This window comes from Musa acuminata, chromosome BXJ2-7 (assembly GCF_036884655.1).
Source record: "Musa acuminata AAA Group cultivar baxijiao chromosome BXJ2-7, Cavendish_Baxijiao_AAA, whole genome shotgun sequence".
In the NCBI taxonomy this organism is placed as follows: Eukaryota; Viridiplantae; Streptophyta; class Magnoliopsida; order Zingiberales; family Musaceae; genus Musa; species Musa acuminata.
The window spans coordinates 23,106,611-23,130,468 of record NC_088344.1 but is presented as its reverse complement, the minus strand read 5'-3'; the positions used below and the strand labels follow the sequence as shown (position 1 = coordinate 23,130,468).

The 23,858-nt window shown below is 40.2% G+C and overlaps 3 protein-coding genes across 8 annotated transcripts; 1 reads left to right on the top strand and 2 right to left on the bottom strand.

Annotated features, from left to right (window-relative positions):
- Nucleotides 1-202: 202 nt before the first annotated feature.
- LOC135617417 (AP2-like ethylene-responsive transcription factor TOE3) lies at nt 203-3,527 on the bottom strand. The gene is made up of 10 exons (XM_065117581.1): nt 2,539-3,527; nt 2,355-2,380; nt 2,186-2,216; nt 2,012-2,099; nt 1,727-1,872; nt 1,536-1,580; nt 1,362-1,453; nt 1,176-1,273; nt 944-1,105; nt 203-857 (listed from the first exon to the last, which is right to left on the bottom strand). Exons 1-10 carry the CDS (start codon nt 3,036-3,038, stop codon nt 672-674), a joined length of 1,374 nt encoding a protein of 457 aa, XP_064973653.1. The 5' UTR covers nt 3,039-3,527; the 3' UTR covers nt 203-671.
- A 1,762-nt stretch (nt 3,528-5,289) lies between these two features.
- Nucleotides 5,290-8,529, top strand: LOC135582726 (probable phytol kinase, chloroplastic). Of its 4 annotated transcripts, none has more exons than XM_065117582.1 (6): nt 5,290-5,941; nt 7,240-7,310; nt 7,394-7,558; nt 7,644-7,759; nt 7,833-7,947; nt 8,018-8,529. In XM_065117582.1, the coding sequence occupies exons 1-6, from the start codon at nt 5,606-5,608 to the stop codon at nt 8,199-8,201; spliced, it is 987 nt and encodes a 328-aa protein (XP_064973654.1). In that variant the 5' UTR covers nt 5,290-5,605; the 3' UTR covers nt 8,202-8,529. The 4 variants fall into 4 exon arrangements, with proteins under 4 accessions (XP_064973654.1, XP_064973656.1, XP_064973655.1 ...); XM_065117584.1 differs by having other exon boundaries at nt 5,292-5,941; nt 7,427-7,558; XM_065117583.1 differs by having other exon boundaries at nt 5,293-5,941; nt 7,243-7,310.
- A 385-nt stretch (nt 8,530-8,914) lies between these two features.
- On the bottom strand, nt 8,915-21,748 carry LOC103981485 (PX domain-containing protein EREL1). 3 transcript variants are annotated; one of them, XM_009398239.3, is made up of 10 exons: nt 21,438-21,748; nt 19,460-19,585; nt 16,348-16,446; nt 15,386-15,478; nt 13,460-13,568; nt 12,496-13,280; nt 12,120-12,284; nt 11,792-11,968; nt 10,121-10,339; nt 8,915-9,581 (listed from the first exon to the last, which is right to left on the bottom strand). In XM_009398239.3, exons 1-10 carry the CDS (start codon nt 21,525-21,527, stop codon nt 9,285-9,287), a joined length of 2,160 nt encoding a protein of 719 aa, XP_009396514.2. In that variant the 5' UTR covers nt 21,528-21,748; the 3' UTR covers nt 8,915-9,284. The 3 variants fall into 3 exon arrangements, with proteins under 3 accessions (XP_009396514.2, XP_009396507.2, XP_064973652.1); XM_009398232.3 differs by having other exon boundaries at nt 11,792-12,034; nt 21,438-21,747; XM_065117580.1 differs by lacking the exons at nt 19,460-19,585; nt 21,438-21,748 and adding an exon at nt 15,765-15,829 and having other exon boundaries at nt 11,792-12,034; nt 16,348-16,417.
- Nucleotides 21,749-23,858: the final 2,110 nt, after the last annotated feature.

Here is a 23,858-nt window from a genome sequence, read left to right as displayed (position 1 = left end):
TGAGAAGACAGATTTTTGGGGATAACAGATACTAATAATTTAACCATAATTTTTAATTGTTCCATAAATTGTGGAACCCAATGATGGAGAGAGCCTAACCTTCTCTAATTCTCATATTGTTCTCCATCAATTTGACTAACTGTGACATCTCTCAACCATCCATTGATATATTTTTCACATGCATTGTCGGCTAATTCTGATATTTTTGTACTTGAGATCAGTTTATTACCATAACCATAAAAATTCAAACATTTTTTTGCATGAAAGTACACAAGATTTCAAGGTTATACAAACCTCTCTCTTTAGTACATAACAAGCATTAATCTTCATATTCCATTCCTCAGCTCTGAAGTATACAGCTAAAACTTGCCACAAATAAACAAGATGCAAGAACAAACACATCAGCCAAGTGTGGCATTCCTCCTAAAAGATCAGGTTGACCAGCATGAAGCTTCAATTGAGTCAGTGCTGCCTCATTTACATGCAAAAGCATCTAAAAAGGATTGATGTGGAGGTGTTGTTGCTGAGATAGCTAAAAGCAAAACAAAGCGGAAATGTGGGTCCTTTGGCAGCAGAATCCTCAGATTCCATCATTCAATGTTATTTCCCTGCCCCCTATTCTTCTTCTATTGTTGTCTAATGGAAGACCGGAAACCATTCTGCTGCTGCCACTACTTGCGGTGGGAATCCTGATGATGCTGCAAAAGCGCCGATGATGATCGATTGGGATGATGGCATTGCAGTCTATAACCATTTCTGGCTGCTTCTTCACCAACCCAAATGCCTCTTTTCTTGCTTGCCATGAAGTTGTAGAGAAAGCCTCCCTCAGGCCTACCTCCATTGCTGCTGCTTGGATGCTGTATCAACAAGCCGAGTACTTTGAGATCAGCTTGTAGGGAATCAAGCAACAAAGCAACATTCAAATTTACCACAGAAAGCTCACGTGATTAGAATTAGATCGACTGAATTGCCCTGCATTCATCTGGGACGGGGTGGACGATTGACCATTCCTCTGGATCTTATGAAGAAATGGAGATTGGATATAGCCATTGCCACTACATCTCGTGTTTTCTTTTCCGTCAAGCTGCTTAAGTTTGTCATCGAACTGGCAGGAACAGATTCCAGCATTAGCTAGCGCAAACAAGCAGCACGACTATGCGGGATGAGAGTTATACCTTCGATCGGGTATTGAGATTGGCCATCGGTTCAAGACTATCACCTCTGGAACCTGACCTCCCCAAACTAAGATCAAGATTGTGTTCAAGCTGGCCAGCTGATGAAGTTTTTGTTCATACAATTAGAAATGCAACGCCTTTGCAAACAGACGATCAAGGGAAGCAAAATAGCTCTAAATAACTCACTGGATGTGTGCAGCTCTTCAGCATAGATGCTAGGATCAAAGTTTGTCATTGTGTCCTTTCCGTTACATTTGATTGCGGCCTTATCATAAGCCCTGATATCTCAACGAAGCTTATTAGAACACTCCATGATCTACTCAACCGGCAGATACGAAGTAGTGAGATTTCGATATATACCTAGCAGCTTCAACTTCAGTGTCGAAAAGACCTAGATAGACGTATCTGAGAGCACAGACAAAGAAATCCTATGAGAACAATCGATGCTTTTAAACCAGAGAAACCATAGCAGAATGATTCACAACACCATTAGTCTATAAACATATGAACTCCAAACATCTACCGGCAAGAAAGGCCAGAAGTATATATACTTTTTACCCAGTAACTGGCCCATTCTGGCCTCCCACTTTCCACATTTGTGCAAAGTCACTCCCCTGTACTTGGAGCTTCCTCTAGGATAGCTGGTGCTTTGGCGTCGAAGAACATGAACAAACTCCTCCTTTGTGAGATTGCTCATCTGCCACCAGCCAGGGATATGGTTAAGTTCGAGTTCATCCTCGTATCTAGTGGCAAGAAATTAGGAGCGAAAAGAAGACGACAACAAGGAAAACGTTGCTGCATGACTAGCCATCTCGGCATGCCCTCTCGTGTATAACCTGCTCTAGATCACCCTTATAATCATCCAGATCAAAATTAATATCAGCATCTAGTCCACGGAACTTGATCGCAGCTCGGTCATAAGCCCTGCGTCAAGATCTCTTTAGCTCAGTGATCTTAACACGAAGAGTCTATCAACTAAATCATAAGAAGTAAAAGCATACAGATCAAACCTTGCTGCGGCATGTGCGGTGTCAAATCCACCTGCAGCCCCAAAATAAGCAGCAACCAGTCAACTACTCTCAACAATTATGATGATACGGGTATTGAACCATTCGATCTAAGCCGTTTCGATCACAAATCAAGAAACAAAAGTAAACCTTTCAATCGCTTCATACGTACCCAGATAAACTTGTTTTCCGCAATCCCTGCACATCAATGAGAGAAGCCAGATTGACATGATACGAAGGAAGAAGCCAAATGAGGCCAAATGGTTGAATCAAATGCGAAAGATCCAATCTTTTTAAGGTTACGAGAAAGGGGGGAAGAAGAAGGAGAACAAAAGGTAGCAGCAGAGACGGCTAACCATATATGGGACTCCCACCGTCCCGTCCTCCGGTAGAAGGTGACACCCCGGAACTGAGAGCTCCTCGACCTCGGCCCCCTCCGGGTTCTCTTGGCGGCCTGCAGCTCGTCGGTCATTCCACCGACCACCACCACCGGCTCCGGCGACGTGCTGACGCCAGCCCAGTGGGCGCGCGGCGACGGCGTCGTCGTCACCCCTTTTGCATCACCCTCGGGAAAGAATTGGCGGGTCACGACGCCCGGCTCGCGCTCGGCGGCAGGATTTCCGTCGCGGCTGCTGGAGATGGAGAATCCAAAGATCTTCCTGGCGCCCGGAACGGGCTCCCCCTCGTCGGAGACCTCGACGACGACGTCGTAGGAGACAGAACCATCGTTTTCGGCCTCGGCCGAGCCGGTTCTCGTAGCCTCCCCCTTCTCCTCCTCTACGGTGGCGGCGGAGGCCGTGGGAGAGGAACCGTCCTCCTCGGCGACTGCCTCGTTCAGGTTCCACTCGCTTCCCATCCAAAGGCCGGAGCTTTTGCGATTCGTCTTGATCAAAATCGCAACTCTGTCCCCTTCCAGCTAACAAAAATCGAATCTTTATTCCCCTTTCTCTTTATCTCTACCGATCTCCTTGTTTATGCTTCCTTCTCCCCAAATCGAAACATAGTTCAGGGGAGAAGACAGCAGGGAAAGAGGGGTTCGATGCCCAAAGGCAACAGCTTTACCAAACTATATTGCCACCTAAAGATCGGCACCTACCAGGAAGAATCTAAAGAGGAGCAGCAATCACTCTAGTTTGCTTGCGTTTGATAGGGAACCGGAGGGAAACCTTGGCGACCGATCTCCTTTAGGATCCTACCAATTGCTCCCTGCTCTCACATCCCACCATCGAACTCCGTGTGTTTCAACCCACCCATTTATGATCCCCGTTGGTAGCTGCTGTTCTGGTCACTTCACCGGCACTCAACAGCTCCACGCCACGCTTTTTCTCTGTGATGATGGAAACGGGAAAAAGGACGGTAGGAATCGTCACTTCATTGCTTTTACCATCGCACATTAACCGAATCGAAAAGCACAATACATGTGTCTCCTCCCGGAAAGAGGTCATCTCGGTTGCGGGAAAGCGACTTGCGACCTTTACCCTTTCTGTAGCCTCTTAAACGTGACAATGTCAGAGATCAAACCGTGAATTTGATCGAGTCGTGTGCATCTGATCCAAAATGTCAGATGCTTACTGCGATTCACCGATAACACAAGGATCACATGTGAGGCAGAGAATTCGAACTCCGGACTGCGTGATATGTAGAAATCGATCACTGTGCTCTCGTTTCTGAACATAGAAATCGCCTCGCACGCTTCTTCTGCAAATTGCTTCATCGATAGTATAACGCTCGCTGAACAGGGCATGGTAGAGAGCTTTGTTTGTAAGCTCTACACTAGCATTAAACTTTGCTGATGAAGGGAAGGGATCACTTGAATTCCACGCTATTCCCATGCCTGCTTTGGCATTACGCGGTAGAAGAAAGAGTCGTAATCTTTTGGTGGACTGACTGTTCATGATCTGCACCGGCAAACATCTATCGGAAGACGGAAAGGGATCAAAGGGGGGAAAGAGGGAAGTGCTTCCATAAGAGTCCAATCCAAGAGTACAGGCAGTGGGTCAAGCTTCCTCTTCGGAACAAGGTAAAGATGGCCCGTCGCCATTAGATGCCGCACCTCGTATTCAATGCCAGCCAGGAAGGAAAGCGAGAGATGCGAAGGAAAAGGCTCCGAGGAGAAAGACGACGAGCACCAGCCCAGCGGCAGCCCTGAGGGAGCATCACCTTTTGATGATGGTGATGATGATGATGCTAATTCCATCGTGTTGCATTCTGCTCCGACTTTGCCCAATAATGGAAGTGGGACGAGGGTGACATTTCTTATCGAGAATAACCACACTCGTATTCGATTATTACCGCAAGGATGGGATGATTGAAAGAACAAACCGCTCGGAATGCTTCTATTCTTGGTTTCAAGGACACCGGAACGAGCAAAGACACCATTTCTTCATGCACATCCAAACAAGTAAATCCCAAGTGTTTGTGGCGCATCAAATAGGTTCACCAATGGATGGTTCTAAAATCCAACCTTTCTCTGGATTGCCCACCAAGACAAAGAGCAGGCAAATGAGGTCTTCTCGCTTCATATTTTGATTTTGGCTTTGACTTTACGGCTCAGCTCGGACAAAACAGCACTCGCATCTTAAGCTTCATCCAGCAGCGAAGTGATCCCATCCTTGTGAATATAAACTGAAATCTCTTCCTCGGTACGCCATGGCGACCGAAGGGAAGCTATAAAGCCTAAGCTTCACTGCTCCATCCACAAAAGGGGCGAGACAGAAGAGCGAGCGACTCCTTGTGGAAAAAGGCTTAATCATTGTGGAACCCAATGGTGGCTGTGTTGATGCGTGTACAAAAACATATATTTGCGGATCGAAGACAGCGGCGGTCGGCTTCTGCTCCCTCTTAAATTTAGTTGGTGGGCTGCTGCGTGCGGCTTGCAGAAAGACATCATCGTCGATCGAATCGAGTCACTGTAAATTTAGCTATGGCTTGTTTTGCAAGGGAAGGCCATAAATTCATTACAAATTTAGCTTTCATGGATTCAGATTCTGTCGCGTTCTTCGGTCCTTCGCTGTCTTTCTATGATTTAAAAACGAGCATCCGAGCACAAAAATTAGAACTTTGAATAATTAAAATAATTTTTTTGTTTATCATAAAAGAATAGTTTGATGGATTCGCGAGTTACTGCTAGGAATCGAGAGCAATTTCGATCGGAGCAGGTAGGAGTCATCGCATCGACAACGGCACCGACGTCGACGACTCCTACCTGCTCCGTTGTAGTCTTTGGGACGGAGACGACAAGATAAGGCTGCTCACGCTCGGGAGAGCTTCGAAGCAGTGATCCGCCCGTCCCGGTCTGCTTTAAGATCCGCGCTTAATCAGATCAGCGAATACTGTCCACCGCCTTCTTTCTCTCTCTCTCTCTCTCTCTCCGAACCGCCGCCCGCGCCGAGCCTGCATAAACATTTCCGTACGAAGCAGCGGATGGGAGTGGCGATTTGGAGCTGCGGCGGTGCCGCTGTATTCGCCTCCGCACTCCTCCCAGGAAGGCGTTCCCACGGATCGCGTCTCGCTCCCACCGAGCTCCCCTTCGCCTCTGCTTCCTCCTGCCCATTACCTTTCCTCAGCGGTCCCGCGATCCCCTTCTCTCCGGCGCCGATGCCGTCTTCCCGTGCTCAGCTGCGCCTGCTCCGCCTCCGCGTCCAGGCATCCGCCGGAGTGGTGCTGCAGGACGCCGCCGCCACGACGTTCTGCTTCGCCGGTGCCTACTCCCTCGTCCTCGTCTTCGATACTCTCGCGGAGCGCAACATCATCCAAAAGGTCGCATCTTTTTACCCTATTCCTCAAGAACATGTCGATAAGACACTTTGTTCGAGCTTGCGTTTTTCTTTGGAGTGCTTCTACGAATTGAAGAGATGGTGATGAACAGGAAGGAAGGAGTCCTCTTTAGGCAAATTCTTCATACGAATATCTAGTGTTTTTGGTAGTATTGATGGGGCTAAGTCGGTAAACCATCCAGTGGGCTTAGTTGTCCAAACGTTTCTGCATCTAAACAGCATGGAAGATTGCTTGTCCTTTTAACCTGCATAGTTCTTGGCAGGAACAGTCCCCTTTAATTGATTGGGTCTATATCCTTGCACTTCCTCCATACAGTCAGATTTCGTGCTCGTAAATTTGTTGGCATAATCATTTTCCCAGACTGTAACAGCTCCAGGGTCTGGCATTTTCTTCCCTTAAACAGTTCAATGTGTAACTTGCTTGTAGATTCTTCCCCTTGAAAGCATTTACCTGAGTGGATGCGATGGTCCATGCAGCCTGTTCAAGTGACAAAGACAGACCACCGACTGGAAGCTTTTGATGAAATGATTACCTGCAATTTGAAGCTCTGTTTGCAGTAACTGACCTCTTGCCTCACATGTCTGTGTTACCACAATTTGAAATCTGAGGACAGACTAGGAAGGTGATGTGTGAGGCCTGATTGATTCTCTTACTTGAAGATATGGTTAACAGATCTAGTCCTAACTCAGTTCAACTTCTCATAATAGCTTGGCCAAGCTCATAATCAGTGTGGTTGGGACCAAAATGAATTTTCTGTGAGGGATGGATGCTCATCCTTTAGGTTTCTATATGCAGTCACCACCCGATGCAGTAAAACTTGGGTTTCCCTCTAGGTTAGATGTTTATGCTGAGATCTCAACTTCTCTTAACTGTCTGCCTACCTACCTTATGAGTTCGATTTCCGCATTCCTAGTTTCGTGCATTAGCATGGTGTTCATCTTTCATATTTCCATATTATGAGTTGATATATTACAGATGACGACGATTACGATGATGATACAAACCTTTTGGTTTGTATATATTATGAGATGATGACGATTACGACGATTACGATTATGATGATGATGATATAAACCTTTTGGTTCATCCTTGTACCATCGATCAAATAGAAAAAGAAAAAGAGGATAGATAAAATATTGCTCATCCGATTAGCTCACAACAATAATCACGCAAGACACTAGAAGAAGAAATGAAACAGCGTATCAGTTAGTTCTGCTACCTTAGATAACATGTTGTGAGGCCTTGTTAATATGCGAAGCATCTGATTCTTGAACTTGCAGCAGAGCTTGAGCAGAAAAGCTGTGCATGTACTGTCTGGGCTCCTATACTTGGCCACTTGGCCATTTTTCAGGTAAGAGATCGGTCTCGTTCCATTTTCTGCCTGCGATGTTTTCTTACTAGTTGTTGTTTTCATATTCATTTGTCCAATGTCAGGTCTGTGATTGCGTTAACCCAATCAATTTGCAGCTCTTCGATGGTGGCACGATATTTTGCAGCAGTTGTTCCTCTCTTGAACTGTATTAGGCTTTTATGTTATGGCCTTCGTCTTCTTACCGACGAAGGTGTAGTCAAGTCTGTTGCAAGAGAAGGAAGACCGGAGTAATACCCTGTCATTGCATCTTGCTCCTTTTCTTAATAGTAATTTCGACATGGTCTGTTACGGATACCAATTCTTCCTTCGCAGGGAATTGCTGCGAGGTCCTCTGTACTATGTCATCGTATTATTGCTCGGTACTCTGGTCTTTTGGCGTGAGTCTCCTGTTGGAGTTGTGTCGTTGACGATGATGAGCGGTGGCGATGGTAATTCCATGGCCCTGTTAATGTCCCTTTCGGCCTTCGACCTTACATTGAATGCCATCGGTTCACTCTACAGGATTTGCCGATGTCGTGGGTAGAAGATATGGGGTGACCAAACTTCCCTACAATCAACAGAAGAGCTGGGTCGGGAGCATCTCCATGTTTGTCTTCGGTTTGCTCTTCTCGGTCGGGTAGGTTCATAATGCTTATATGGCTTCTAAAAATTTTGATATATTGTTCCTCACGTTATTCATATTGTAGGATGCTCTACTACTTCTCGGTTTTCGGATATGTGCATTTCGATCCGGAGCAGACCATCACAAGAGTAGCATTGATATCTTTGGCAGCCACGGTGGTGGAGTCTCTTCCTATCAGCGATGTTGTAGATGACAACATATCCGTTCCTTTGACGAGCATGCTGACATCTGTTCTACTTTTTGGTTAATAAAACTAGGATGATTAGGAATGTGGTATACGAATAGGATTCGGATTAACATTTTTTTGTGCATTTCTTTTTCTGGATCGATGCTTCCATCTTCTGCATGCAATTGGGGGAATTTACGTCAACATGTGGCTCCCTCCCTCCACCTGGTTTTTGCTTCTTCTGGGTTAGATATTGATGCTGAGATCTCAACTGTGTGCTTACCGGAAAACACTACCGAGTTCCAAGTTTCTCATTCCTAGTTTCATTTACTAGCATCTTCGATATGGTACACATGATTGATATATTTAAAGATGATAATAAGAACCTTTCGGTTCATCCTTGTACTGTTTCTCAACTTATTGTCTCTAAGTCAAACAGGAGAATCCTTTTGGTTCGTCCCTGTACTGTCAACTTATTGTTTCTAAATCAAGCAGGAGAATACAAAAGAGAGAGAGATGCTAGCAAAAATAAATCAAATACAGTAACGATCGCTAAAATAAATCGTATGGTATCATCTTTTTACTACCAGAAAACGTCATTAAAAACCAAAACAAAACTCAAGCACTTCTTCACCTCCTCCAAAACTCGAGCACTAGTCATCCCATGTTTGGATAGGGCAATCAATTTGAAAGAGTTCAAAATCAGGACATCATATTTTATTATTTTATATAATGATATAACAATAATGATTGCTCCATGCTATAATCATACGGCTGCTACCAAATATCATCATGGATGCCCTCTGTAACTTAATAAATTAATAAAAAAGTTACTCAAATTCTTTATAAAATATACAACATTGCATTCGGAATGGAATTCAACGATCACTTGCATCCATTGATTTTCCTTATTCAAAATTTTATGGAACATAAAAGGAGTCCAACCGGCCTTCTGTGAGATATACGTATCCCTCTCTCTCTCTCTTGTAACACATTTCACTCATCAACTTATTATACCATGGATGAAATCGTGAACACAAAGCAGCTCATATCTTCACCATGTAGAAAACTACACTTCCCCTCAAATAAATACATCATGTGGTCAAAATATACAGCGCACGGAACATGGATGAGGCGTTAATTAGAGCATCCACACTATGTTCACTCATCTCTCCAAGAATCGGTTGAGAACAGTCTTTCTGGAGGAAACTTCGTTGCTTTCTTCTCTCTCTGGTTTTATAACTGTATTCAAGGCACATCGAATAACTGAATTTACCTGTTTCCTTAATCTCGCATTGTCTATGAACATATCAGTAAGTATATTTCTCATCTCGTCGTCGTTGTCGTCTGCTCTCATTGGGTTATCGCCATTTGACGCAATCCCAGAACCAGAAAATTCACTAGTTTGAGCATCATCATCATCAATGCAAGCCTCTTCATCATTCCTTGCAAGTAGTTGAGCCTGGACAAGAATGAGTTACCAGTATTCACTTGCTAAATATAAATAAAAAATCATCCAAATAAAGAGTTTTATCTATCAACACCAAAACATTTAAATCTGTACAATGCATATTTAGACAAACGATCACATTAAAGAATGTAGCGAAGATGCAGATGAAACAAGAAGTCGATAAGGGTACTGAAAGAATCAGGCAAACATCAAAATGTAGCAACAATGCATACAAGTATTTGCCAAAATATCATGAACCCAGAAATTTACATGAAATTCTCAGGTACCAGCTCTGTCATTTGCTTGAGCAGCAAATAAAAGAAGAAATAAGTAGATATAAAGCAGAATCCACATGTGTAATATCATATTCTTCTTTTAGGAAAACCATTATAGAACTCATAGCTGGAAGTATCATAGGCAATAGCAATGTCATCATATTCAATGGATATCAAATTTAGGCTAGTCACAACAAGGTTCTCTTACTAAATGGAACCAAAACACACAGACAAAAACTAGCAAGAAGACAATTTTATTTGATAATGAAAAGATACCTCAGCAAGGAGGAGACCTATCCGATTATCTGAAGTTGCCAGGAGATCTAAAGCATCAGAGAGTGACGAAGGGCTAATAGTGAACTTGTCTTCCTCGTCTGCAAGAAAATTAACACTGCATTCTTGCAGCCGATCACGAAGAACTCTGCATTCATGAAGAAGATTTTTGCTTGCTGATTTTGCATTTGACCATTTTTGCTTTTCTTTATGAAGAAATCCCTGGTTCAACAAGAGGCAAAAGTGTAAGGCAGACAATAAAGGACTAGGTGAATAATAAAACCAAGTAAAAATAACTTTACCGGAACTAAAGTAATATTGATACCAAATAAAAGTAACCACAATTAGATGTAGTGTATTTCTATGATCAGCTTCCTGAACCAAATAACCAGACAAATTATACACTGCAGACCAAATTAATCAAAAGAATACAATCAAAAATTTTCGATATCATTTTAAATGGATAACAGAAAGAGATTAAGGTGGATGGTCAAGACCCAGTAGATTCTGGAAGTTCAATTTACAAGAAATCTTTAACAACAAACTAGAAAAAGAAAACAGAGAAGAAACATGAGATGTCTGTTTATAAAGGATAAGTTCAGAATAGGGACATCAAAGAGCAGCAAAAAGAGTGCTAGAATGGATCAGCCTTGGATGCTGAATTCTTCTACCTTAATTGAAAGGTAATACCAGCTTAAGAGCATCTCAAGTTTGCGATGTGAGTAGTGGCAATGCATTTAATTAGATATAAAGAGAAACATTTTGGCCCATGGATTATAACAAGAGAAAAAGAAAAAGAATGCATTGTGAGCAACCCTTGTAAGGTGTTCACCACAGCACAAATGATTGCTCATTGACTGGATAGAACTGATGCATTGACCGGACAAAAGATTTATTACAACATAATTCAGCCATAAAACCACAAAATACCTGTGCTGGGACTAAAAATGGCTAATCAATCATGCCAATTTCCTAATTGGAGACAAAGGGACTAAGACCAACAAGTCATCGGATCCAATTTACAAGTAACAATAAGCATATTTAACTCAAAAAGAACACTAACTCACAGCTAACAAGCATATTTAACTTGAAAAGGACCCCAACACTCATGTACCCCAGAAAACCGTAATCAACCGAAAGTTGTCATTTATCAGCTTGCATGGAAAAAGGTACTCATAGTTACACAATTGTTAAAGGACTTGTATATATATCACTCACCAGAGCAATGAAGTACCATCAGGTGGCTTAGAGAAAAAAAAAGGACATAGGAGGAAAATGTTTTCACAATGGTCCTAAAAAGCTAAGATTAACGATCAATTGTATACATTTTTTACTCTTGCATCTGAGACAACTACCTAAAGTGCATTCCATGATGTAGTACAACAAAACCGTGTAGAAATGCCTAGCGCCAACATTGGTTGTGACCTTATACATTTTCTTACGAATTTTCTCTACAACAACTGTTGTTCTATTAGAAATTTAAACATTAGGTTCTCTCTTAGTGTCGATTTTCTTCTTTGGAGATTGAGGAAGTCAAGACATCAATGTTAAACTGACGGGCAAGTATGAAGTGCCATCTACCGGTACATGCGTTATGCAGGTCAAACACTATTCTTAATGAACGAAAATTGACTTCTAGCCTGTCAATTGTAAAGGGAATTTCAAGCACACTACCTCTAACTCTGACTTCTCTTTTAAAGTTTGATTCATCAATTCCTTGAGCTCTGCTTGAGATTTCCTAAGGAACTTCACTTCCTTGACGAGGACTTTGATATCAGCTTTTGATTTCGATTCTTGTTCTTCTAGGTGCTTTCGCATGTTCAGTAATTCTTCCTGTTTACTACCTAGCTCCTGCAGCAACAATTTTTTTTCATCACTAGCAGTCATCTTATCCAATTCTGCACGACTTTTTTCATTCTGCAAGAAGTGAAACCAAAATAGAGGGATTAAATTCAAATGAATAGCATCATGCAACATTAACAAATTTCAGAGAAAACCACACTTGTTCAAGCTTGAGTTTTGATTCCATCTCTGAACACTTTCTACGTAGTTCATCCATATCCCATTGCATTTGGGTCACTCTTTCTCTTTCAATAAAGACAGCTTGTTGCAAATTTTCTTTACCTTTCTGTTCAGTGGCTTCCAGTTCAACCTCTAAATCCTTGACCTGCAACCAAAGATACAGATACTGATGATGAAATGACATCTAACAAAGATAATGAAAAAGTGACTTGGTGTTAATTCAAGAGTTGTATTTGGTTCCACAGAAATGCACTGACGACTAATTTATCATACTTATTGCAAAATGTCAGTCAAAATTAAACCTCATCACCCAAATATAAAAGGAAGATAGACTAAAGTAATGGCCAGAGATGCACCTTTGTCGTCAGATATTCTTTCACAGCCATTTCTTGATTCAATCGTGCTATAAGATCCTCCATATCAGTTTTTGCTGTTCCTAACCTTCGTTGCATAGTGAGGAGAACTCTATTCAATTTATGCCTTTGATCAATTGGAAGGACAATTTGTGCATTATCAAGAGATTGTGTCCCCAAGCCAGCAAAAGCATCCATGGCATTTGAAATTTCAGCACCAACAGGGACATCGAGGGAACCATCCCAAAGTGAATTGGTGGCACCAGTGAATGATAGTTCACTGCCTCTTATAGAACTTATATCACTCCCAATGCTTTCAGAAGACAGCCTTCGAGCATGACCATAGAGTTTATCATGGTCATGATCTGATGATATGGACTCTACTCTGTCTCTGAAAGTGCTTCCACCAGTCATATCTCTCTCGGAAACAAGGTACCCCCTTCTTTGGTTTAACTTAGTTTTAATGAAATCTTCGGGTTGATCCAGAAATGATTCACCTAAAATGCCATTATTAACATCATGAAATGTCAGATCTTCAGTGCTAGTATTAAATTCTCGAATCTTTCCTTTTCTTGGAGTTTCAAGGTCTGATGTTTCATCTGCATTGTCACTACAGATATCTGATGGCATGGAGGGAGACTTTGCCGCAACTGTATGAGACTTCGATGCAATTTTCGAACAATCAGCAACAGAAGCACTTGAACTAGGTCTAGCAGGAATTAAAGAGGGCGCAGCAGTAGAATCTGTTGAACTTGGTTCTGTAGGATGATTATTCGCATACTGAAATGCTGAAGATGAAAACGAGTGAGCAGAACGTAAGTGTAAATCAAGGTGACAAATTAGCTCACTTATAAAAGTGCACCAAAAACAAAGAATATTTCATCTTGAATCAAACACAACAACAAACAGATTATAAAAGCATGCATGTTAAATAGACACCAGGAAACATAGAGGTGGAAAGACATACCTGATCTTGCAGCAACTTCTAGCTCAAGAAAACCTGCCACTAGTGCACTTCTAGAGAACTCTATGTCAGAGAGTAACTTTCCCATCCATTCTTCCAGAGCACGCCTTCTCTGCAAGAAAGGTATCTGATTTAAGATAACCTAGTAGGAAAATGAACTCCAAAAGAAAAACTGAAGCAAAGGAGGAAACCTAGCATTTTACTTCAGGCCCAAACTAAACCCTTTCTGATTATGATTATCCTGAAGAAAAACTACTATTCAATTTTTAAAACAACAACAAATTGTAACTGCAGTATTAGTGAGCACCTAGGTGATCACCCAAGCGAAGCCAGATGTTCACCAATATAAAAATTATATAAAATACAATTAAGGATAAAGTCAACCATTAAATAAAAAATCCAACAATACGTGGCTTTCATATCATTTTATGTTCAAAAGAATACCACTAAAACATTGAATTACATAAGTTTAACCATCTATAAAGCATTAAATAACTCAATTATTAACAATTGTTAACAAAAGTTAACTAACAAGAATTAATTATCACTAACAAGGTTTTGAGCCTCTTAGTTGATTAAGCCAAACCAATTGGTTCGATTAGGTTCAAATCAAACTAGATTTGGTTCGGGACTGGAGTCAATGCACCTGAAACACCTAGATCTCATTAACAACACTGATCTCAATAAGTCCATTTCCAGTGCAGCAAGATAAATTGAAGCTGACAAACAAAAGCTCCAGAAGGACATAACAGACCAAAGAAGAGACAGTACAAGACATATCTATAGTCATTGGACCAGAAACATAAACAAAAGAGATACAAAAGAGCCACATGGGCTTCTCGGTTCTACCATAAACATGTAGAATTGCCTCTTTTTTAATCTACCAAGTTGGCCACCAGAGGCATTTGGGGCCAAAACAAAAGGTCCAGTTTTTCTTCTAGAAGTAAGAGGACTAATAATAATACATCTGAATCTCATCATCATCTACTCCACAAGGGAGGCCTCTTTGACCAGCTGAAGATCTTCCTTTTTATGTCATAATTTTCTTCATTATTACCAGATAATGGAACTGCCAAGGATGATTATCCTCACAGAAGGTGGAGGATACCAATATAGGTCAAAAGGTTAAAAAACGTTTTTAAAGCCGAATGATTTTTAATGGACAACTGAATAGAAAAAAATGTGCTTAATGGAGTATCTTTATAGCCATTGGATGAGTTGATCTCCCTAACGACAAGATGAAGCCACTTCACAAGGAATTAGAGTACCCATAGGTCTGGATTAAGGAAGGTTCATCCTCGGACCTCATAACCACAACTAAGGACTTTCTACAAAAGAAAGGGAACACCGGACGAAGGCATGCCGAGGTAAAGACAGGTTGAGGAGGATGCTCACATGCCACGGATATGCCCATGATTTTTTATCTCTACCTCTACTCTTAGTCTGTTCCCTCCTCTCACTTCTCCTTCTCTGTTGTAGAGAAGCATGCTGAAAAAGGGTTTTTTTATTTCTTTTCTTTTTTTGGTTTTCTGGTCACTGCCAAAGTCAGCCCATGTGTCAGCACAGAATATTCTTCTATGCTAAAACTAGTAGAGTGGACAATTCTAATTCAGAGTGCAGACTTCATTTTGTTGCTTGTACTGTGCCTATAAATAATTTCAACTAACACAAATATTGTTTAGCCTCGTACTTCAAAAGGTTACCTCTGTTCTGCCAGTCTGCATAACTAAGAAAGAGATACAACAGTAACAAAAACACTCTTTTATGTATCAAAGTAGAGAAAATAGAACGAGAGACGAATGATTATAGTTCTAGACTTGTAGTAAGACACAAATATGGATGAAATTGTAGTTTATGAACTGTCAGTTTTAACAAAACTAACAGAATCCAACATAACAAAAAAAGCATCATTTCGAAATAATATTATACCTCTTCTAGAAGCATCCGGCTGGCATTTATTCTCAAAAATGCATGCTTTGGTGGGGCTGCAGGAATATCTCTTCTAGGAAATGTCTTCTTAAGCTGCATAAATGACAACATAAATAAATAAACCCTAATCTAAAAGCAACATGAAATCCATACTAAATCTCCCCGTGAAAATAGCGTATGAAGAAGTTTCTCTCACAAACATAACAATGATTATCAATATCAGAGAATTTATTAAAGCAAGAGAAATCAGCAGGCAGCTGTAAACATGGTAATTATCTTGCACGGCTTAAATGCAAACTATGTAGGTGGTACATGTCTTGTGCTATTGAATAGTTCCAGCAAATTTTTCACAAGCAAAATAACTGTAAGATAAAATTACATGCATTTTCTCATAATAAACAGCAGCATTGGCATGACAGTCACGCTCCTTACTCCTTAGATTTCCTGACATGGAAAACATCTTGCAGATGTTAATGCCTTCAATGACAATGCCAGCTTATGAATTGCCTTCCATTATTTGAAAAATTGAATCCAATGTCTGTTCTCAAGCAAACTTTCTAGAAAAAAATGGCAGAAAAATGAAAAAAAACCTGGAACTTTTCATTATAAACAGCATCATTGATGTTACACCCACTCCTCAGATGTCTAGAATTAGGAAGTATCTTGCAAACTTTATCCTTCAGTTATAATGCCACCTTATGAATTGCCTTCTACCATTGCACCTACAGTATGTTTGGTATATGATTGATTTAATAGTCGAGTGCTCCCATGTATTTTCTTACAAAATCTTGCATATTGTTAACAACCCTCAAGTGTGTTCCTTAATTAATATATGTAACTTACTGTTGGTGCAATCGCCATAGTTCATAAAAGAAACTACATGTTTGGACAGAAAATGAAGAACCAAATAAGAAAGCACAGTAATCATTGTCATCAGATGGTGAAAATAAAATTTATCATACAGCAGAATATAACTTCAAGAAGTCACTGAATCTTCGTAGTAGTCCATGGCTGGTGCTGATGCCTTCTGGAGATTGTATACCCACATGAATCCTGTAAAACTGCCCTTTAATAATGTTAAAAGCAAATCCAAGAATTAAAACATAAAAAAGGTCTGCTAAATTTAACACATCAAATAGCAAACAAAGAGGACTTATCCTCAAAAAAAGTTTAAAATATTATCAGATAATATAGCACAAGCCTTCAACTGAGAATAGACAACAAAACTTATCACAGCACATTAGAAATGCACAAGATAGATCACTCTATCTTTCACATTCAAACTCTACAGCAAATTCTGGTAGGGTACTACAAATTAGCATATTCAATGATGCACTTAATTAAAGACAGTATGACTAGTATATTACAATGAGCTAACGAGAAGATAAGCAGAAGTAACAAAGGATACCAAAAATTCTCACATGAAGCTTACAGTTCTGTGGGAAGACCAACATTTGCAGGCAGCCCAAGCAAGACCAGAAAAAGCAAATCTAGTCTTTGTATGTAGGATGACTAACACTGCATGCTGAGTCATAATGTCCTCAACCACAGAATTTGACACTACATCATCGTAAGCAACAATTTATGAGTGGTAATCATCTCTCATCCACTACTTTGCATAAAGCCTCTCCTATATTTCATTGAAGTTGCGGTAATTAATGGCCACTTCCTAATGGCATTTGGATTAGCAAAGTAAATCTGGAATGAAGACATAGAGTAACTGTGGAGATTCTACAGACACTTAAGACTTCACCCCAAACCAGTATATATTCTGCAAAATCTACCAACTCTCTCCAGGTAGGTGAGTTACAAGCATAACAAATAACAAAATGTTTACAGCCTATCTTCCAATGCTAGTTCTCATTTGCTTTTTGTTAAGCAAATATGATGAAAGTAGGTCCTTCTTGCTTTTGTTTGCACATATCAAGGACGCACTTTCTGTCATATTCCTACTCCATTTTGTATAAGCAGCACCAACTTAAAAAGAGCACTTCCTATTCAGCTTTAAAATGTGTTCATGGAAAGCAAATAACAAAACCACGATTATGGTAAAGAGATGAGAAGAGGAAAAAGAATTTTCCCAATCAAAGCACATAGTTTCAAATGAGAGATATAGTAAAATAATAAATCTGACCCAAATGCATAGATAGAGCACTTCTAATGAGCACATGCCAACAATGTGTTGTAACACATTCATCAAGCTCCCTCCATACAGTAAACATTTCCAACTCTATGTGGATTCTCATTAGTGATAGCTATGTTTCCTAGTAGCATTTGTGTGTCACAATATATATTTGCACGACTCCAACACTGTTGATGTTCCTTTGAATGAACCTCAAAAATCATTATTTTCATACCATTCCTTCAAAAACTTCCTCAGATTAAGCTCTTGAAGTTCCTCGGTCAAGATTTTCATCTACAGTAGTTCATGTTGTCTCTAGCTTCTTAATTCTTTTACAAATACTTTTAATTGAAAAGGGCATGTAAAATAACTTCAAGAAGCAAGTCTACCCTGCTCTCATATGCCTACTCAATCTAATGTTAGAATATAACTATAGACCAAAAATTGAAATTAAAGTAGCTTAAGATGAAGTATCAGATGTTACATTGTGTGATATAACCAAGAAATAATATGATGACTCTGTGTGTTATTTCTGTCTCCTGTGGGCATAAAAAAGCTATTCGTATCTCCCGGACACACAAAGGAATTTAGCAATTGAGATAAAAAGGGAGGGGCCATAAGTAACAGTTCTCTCAACATTTCCACAAGGCAAAGAAGATCCAAGTTCAAGGCGAACAGGATGACCAAAAGTCATCTCTTGACATTGCAATGCCTATATTTATGTTAGACCAACCTAAAAAACAAATTAAGAAAGGTTATTGCTCTACCATCTCTCTGGAAGTGCCAGAATTCTGGTGCCAAGAACATTCTTGGTCCTAGATCTTCATAGATAAATCAGGGCACGTTGAACATATTGGATAATGTTCTTCAATATCTCCGAAAAATGTCAACAGAAATTAGTGATAAATGGCATTTGAATTAATAGACTCCTCATGTCTTAGGACCCTATACGTCTCAAGCCTCATCTAACTTGAAGTCCTACAAGTTTAGGCATTAAATATATCACCAGTGTTTCAAGTTTTTTATCCCTGAACTGCCATATGCTGACAGAGAATTGGATCATAACCACAGAATTCATAGAGTAGTAGTGCTGACAACTGCTCAATTTGTGTACAGGAAGCAGCAACAAATAAATGCAACTTCTGTTGGAGGTACAAAAAATAAAAAAGACTGGCCACAGCTATAGGACACCCCAAGCTACATAAATATGGAACAATAGTCAAACATCCATCAAAATTGTCTGCTAGAAGATTTTCTAGATTGATTCCTTTTCTCCAATTACAGATATGCTGAAACCTAGTTTCATTTAGTTCAAATTTAATTAATTTCATTATATCCTGTGCCAAGAATCAAATTGCAATTTTCAGTATCAGCAGTCTGTCAGAAATACTTGCAAAATGCATGTGCATCATATCCGTATAAAAGTAATAATTCAATGAAACACTTAAAAATCACACCTCCACTCCACTCAACACAGCTTACTCTTGCATTCAGTGCTAATTCAGAATAGTTGTCAATCAAAGTTGGGTATAAATGTAGAACTGCAAAATTTAAAGCACGAAAAATGCAATTTATCGAGCTAGATCACACTAATCAGTCCTAAATATCATTTTAGTAACCATAATTTCCTGCAGTTTATATACAGGAGGTAACAAATACAATAATCATGTTTACAAGTCATTATCACCAAAAAGGCATGCATCACTACATCTTTTATAAAAGATAACACTTCACTACTAGAAATATGATAAAATGAAGAGTTGCACGGCATGATACAAAGATAGAAGTTCCATTCTTAGATGTTAAATCAATCATCATTCCATTTGTTTTCACGACAATACATTTTTTTAGAAAGTCTTGTACCTAGCAATTACATCTATTTGACACCTAAGAGTAAATTATACATGTTTAAGAGGTGTAGGAAAATTGATAAGGCAAAGGAAGATTATTACAACAATAGGATTCAAGAAGCTTTCATGGGTTCCTCCAGGTTCTGTCTGAACGATCCAAGAAGGAATCATAACACAGTAACTCCAACCAGTTTGAGGGTCATGTGGCCAGATAGTATTTCTTCCATCCTGCAACACGCAAAGGAACTAAATGATGATTAGGCATTTTAAAGTAGAAGAATATCAATATGAAATGCAAATCTTACATGTGGAGAAACTATCTTGCATGTTTTCCAAAAGAAATTCAAGCCAGTTTCAGCTAGAATGGAGATTAAGATTTTTCTCGGTGGTATATTCAATATGACCTCCTATTTAGATAAGGTTCAACACTTGAAATTTGAGATATTTATGAAGTGATGTATAAAATGCTATAGGAGAAGAATAAAGATACTCAAGGGTGTTCAAACCAGTTCGAACCGAACTATTTTTTCAGTTTGGTTCGGTTAAAGTAAGGTAGTTCGAAGTCGGAACCCAAACCAATTCGGACCTATCTAATCGAACTGACTCAAAATCGGTTTATCAAATTCGATTAACCAGTTTGTAATTTCAAGTAATTTAAAATATATATTTTTCAAATGAACCAATTCAATTCGATTGAATCGAACCAAAATCTTGATCTAATTCAAGTGACATGATAAGATTTGTGAAATTGAGCCTACGTCATTTGTAAAATTGAACCTTTGGACTGGTTTGATTAATTAGTTTGAACCAATTAAGGGCTTAGGATAATAAACTCAACCGGATTGATATCTTTTAAATTAAAATAGGTTCGGTTCGGTTCGAACCGGTTAATCAAACCAAAAAAGGGTACGCCCAAACTAGAACCGTTTATAACCTTCAAGACCAAACCATTAGTGAACCAGTTCGGACCGAACCAGTTTGGACTGGTTCGGTTTCGGTTTGGCTCGATTTTTCAATTCGATTTGAACATATTCCTAAAGATATTTTAGCGTAAAGTTGAGGTACACTTTGGATGTTTCAACCATAAGAGACAGAACAAAACAAAAGTTAATGTGAGGCTGAACTGGTTAGAGCATTTTCCTATGCAATTTAAGAAAATTAAAAAGAGTTAGATGTAGTAGGACTCAAAACAGTTGCAGGATCTGTGCTTAGAAGCAGATGGGGTGGTTTTTTCACTCCCAAGAACCTTGTGTTCATTATATTGGTGAAGGCTTCCACTTATTTTGAGTGTGCTTTCTCCTTCTCTTTAATTTATAATCTTGATGCTACTTGTTAGAAGTTACAATCCAAATCTTTCCTAAAGACTAACACATATACAGTTTTAGATAAATTGATCCTTTTACCGCCTGCAACAAGTGGACCACCATATTAGCTGATGAGCACAAACATTTCCAATTCAAGATGATTAAAAATCACTCCAATTTTTTTTTACTAAGTTTACTAAACACTAGTGAAAAAGCAGATTGACCATTGAAACAATGACCAATGATGATGATCGTGGAAATAAAAACAAAACAAAGAAACCGATATATGCCCCCTTAGTTTAAATATATATTTATGCCGCCTTGGTCCTTGATCCAGAATCACTAAATCACTTATAAGCAGAATCACTAAATTACCTATAAGCATGACCTGAATATGTCATCAGCTTCCACTTAACCTGGCGCGCAAGCAAAGGCGAGATTCAAACTTCAACAACAAAACTTTGAATGAAGTTTTAACTAACAGAACGGAATCACATTTTGATCGTCTAATATAACATTCATCCAGCGTAGGAAAACCCCAAATTTCAGTGTAAAATGCATGATCCTGATTCGAACCCTACCTCAAAGTAAAGCATCGCCAGGATCCAAATCTTCAACAACAAAATTAACACAAATCACCAAACCCTAACCGAAAGCTCGAACTCGCCCAATCGGGAACAAGATTCACACGGGAAACCCAGAATTTTATCATCGGCCGCATCTACCACGTAACAGGGAGCTGAGATCGAGGGAGGATGAGGAGGAGGCGCACGTACCCAACGTTTCGGGGGAGGGCTCCAGTCCATACCGAGGGGCAGCGGGGAGGTCCCATCGTGGCGGTGCTTCGGGGGACTGTTCTTGGCCATCGCCGCTCGAATCGGAGGTGCCCTGCGGGAGGAAAAAGGGCGGATCGCGCCTCGATGATAGAGATGGAGACGACGCTGATGAGATCGGATCGAGAAGGAAGAGCTGGAAGCAGCCTCCAAGAGGCGCGGCGAGGCGAGGCGAGGCGACACCACCGAACTGTCCTCGCTCTGGTCTTTCCCTCTTCTCCTTCTCCCCCTTCTTTCCACCCACGTTTATAGTATAATGATCCCCCAAAACTCCCAACAAATCGAAGAGGTGCTTTTTTACATATTAGTCCCTCATACCTTACAATTAAGCCCCTCAAATGCTGCTATTTATATGAACGTTCCACGATGGTCGGGCCTGGGCTTAACATTATGCTTGGGCTCGATCCAACTAGTGGCAGGTGGGCACGCCTCGAATTAGGTAGGCTCCGCATCAGTCGACGGCTGTGGTGCGTGGCTTGGAGGATTGATATTAGAAGTGGAATTGGAGAGGATCCAACTCCAAAACGCCATTCTTCAACTCTTATCCCATCTTTTAAGACCATCTAAATCGGATTAAGATATGTGTCGATATAATTTAGGATGAATGGGATCATAAAAGACAGATAGATAGATACTCGAGTCTGTCGATGGAGACTGACGGAAATGGATCAGATTTCCCAAGCTTTTGCGTGCGGTGAGTGGGATGAGATCATGCACGCTTGCACGCCGCAGACACGCACGTACCTAAACGGTGAAGAGAAAGTCGAGATGAAACTGATGAGAACAAGAAAGGATTATGCTGTTCTTGCGCGGAGGTAGCTGCGTGGTTTGCTCTCATCCCCAAGTGGAATCGTTTCAGTCCTCGTTGTGTCTGCTGCCGCAGTACCTCTGTCACGCTAACCTGTAGTTTCTGCATTGTCTTCTCTCTGTCATTTTGCTCTGCTCGAATCATATAATCCATGTCTCTCTAGGTGCTTTGTCAGCGCTTGTGTTTTCTAGAGATCTCCATGCCCTACCATCGCCATCGATGTCTGTGGAACAACAGCTAGTAATAGAGGCCACAGAATTATTGAGCTTGCGCACTCTGCAGGAGTGATGGATTCAGTACTGTAGATTTGTGTTTCTTCTCGTCTCCCTGACTTGTATTTCTCTTGACCTTTGGTGAATCTTCTTCCTCCATCTTTCAGACAAACTCTTCCGTACGAGTCTGTGACAGATCTCTTCTATAAGCTGTAACCACAACCAGCAATTGCCTGATCGGTATATGCAAGTTTATATCGTGTTGGGTTTGCTATCTGTTCTCCCTCCTGTGAATGATTGTTTGCTGATTTCTAATCATTGTAAATGATATGTAGAATTCAAACAGGATCAAATAGTTGCATCCTTGCGAGCCCAATTATGTTGCTTCCTTTGGCCTTTATATAATACAATTGCCATAAGGTTACTGCTAATTACATGATCCCACTGCTTATAACTACATGACGAAAAGAGTTACGATTGTTGCAAGAAATAAGGAGTTCACAGAAGAAGATTGTAGTAACCTTGCAAAATCTTCCGAGTGCAGTCATTTCGAAACCTCCACGCATACTCAGATGAAATCTTAATGGTGTTCATGCTATGCGGTCATGAACTCAACAAGATTTCTGCAGTTTGAAGATGTGAAAACGTTCATCCGAGGTAAATGGATATTAGAGAACATGTCAAGATTTAAACTTGTAGATAGTTTTCAGTTGCTTTGTACCAGCCGGCAGATCTCTGATATGTTGTGTGATTTCTGGTCATCAAATGCCTAATAAAAGACTTTTACTTGGGATGTTGATGAAGCCTAATTTATGATCAGAAATTGATGACTGCCATTAGTTCTCTTTTTGTCGTATGAAATGCTTCACAGAACATGTTTGATCGCTTAAATTCTCGCCTATACTTGACATCAACAGTTTGCCACTTTGACACAAGTCAAGTGGAAGAAGAATACTTTGCTCCAAATGCTTTTATAGCTTTGAAGTTCCTTCGGAGTTGAGACCATTAATGATCACCATGCATGATTCTAAATTACAGCCCGATGGATACTCATGAATCTTGTAAGCTTCTGTACTATCTATCGATTCTAGTGGTGACTTGTTTAGATAACACAAATAGTATTTGTAAGGAGGACAAAATAACTGCTCCTCTTCGCTGGAACAATGGAAAGAGAAAATGAATGGATATCACAGATTTTATTTTATGGGAAGATGAAACTTGCAGTTGATGGATTCTGATTTAACAGTTCTTTTTGAATTAGCCACAGCTCCTCTTTCAGAGATTTCTTGTCATGAACAGGGGCTGGCACCAGGCACTGCATGCACCTGTTTCTGACTGACTACA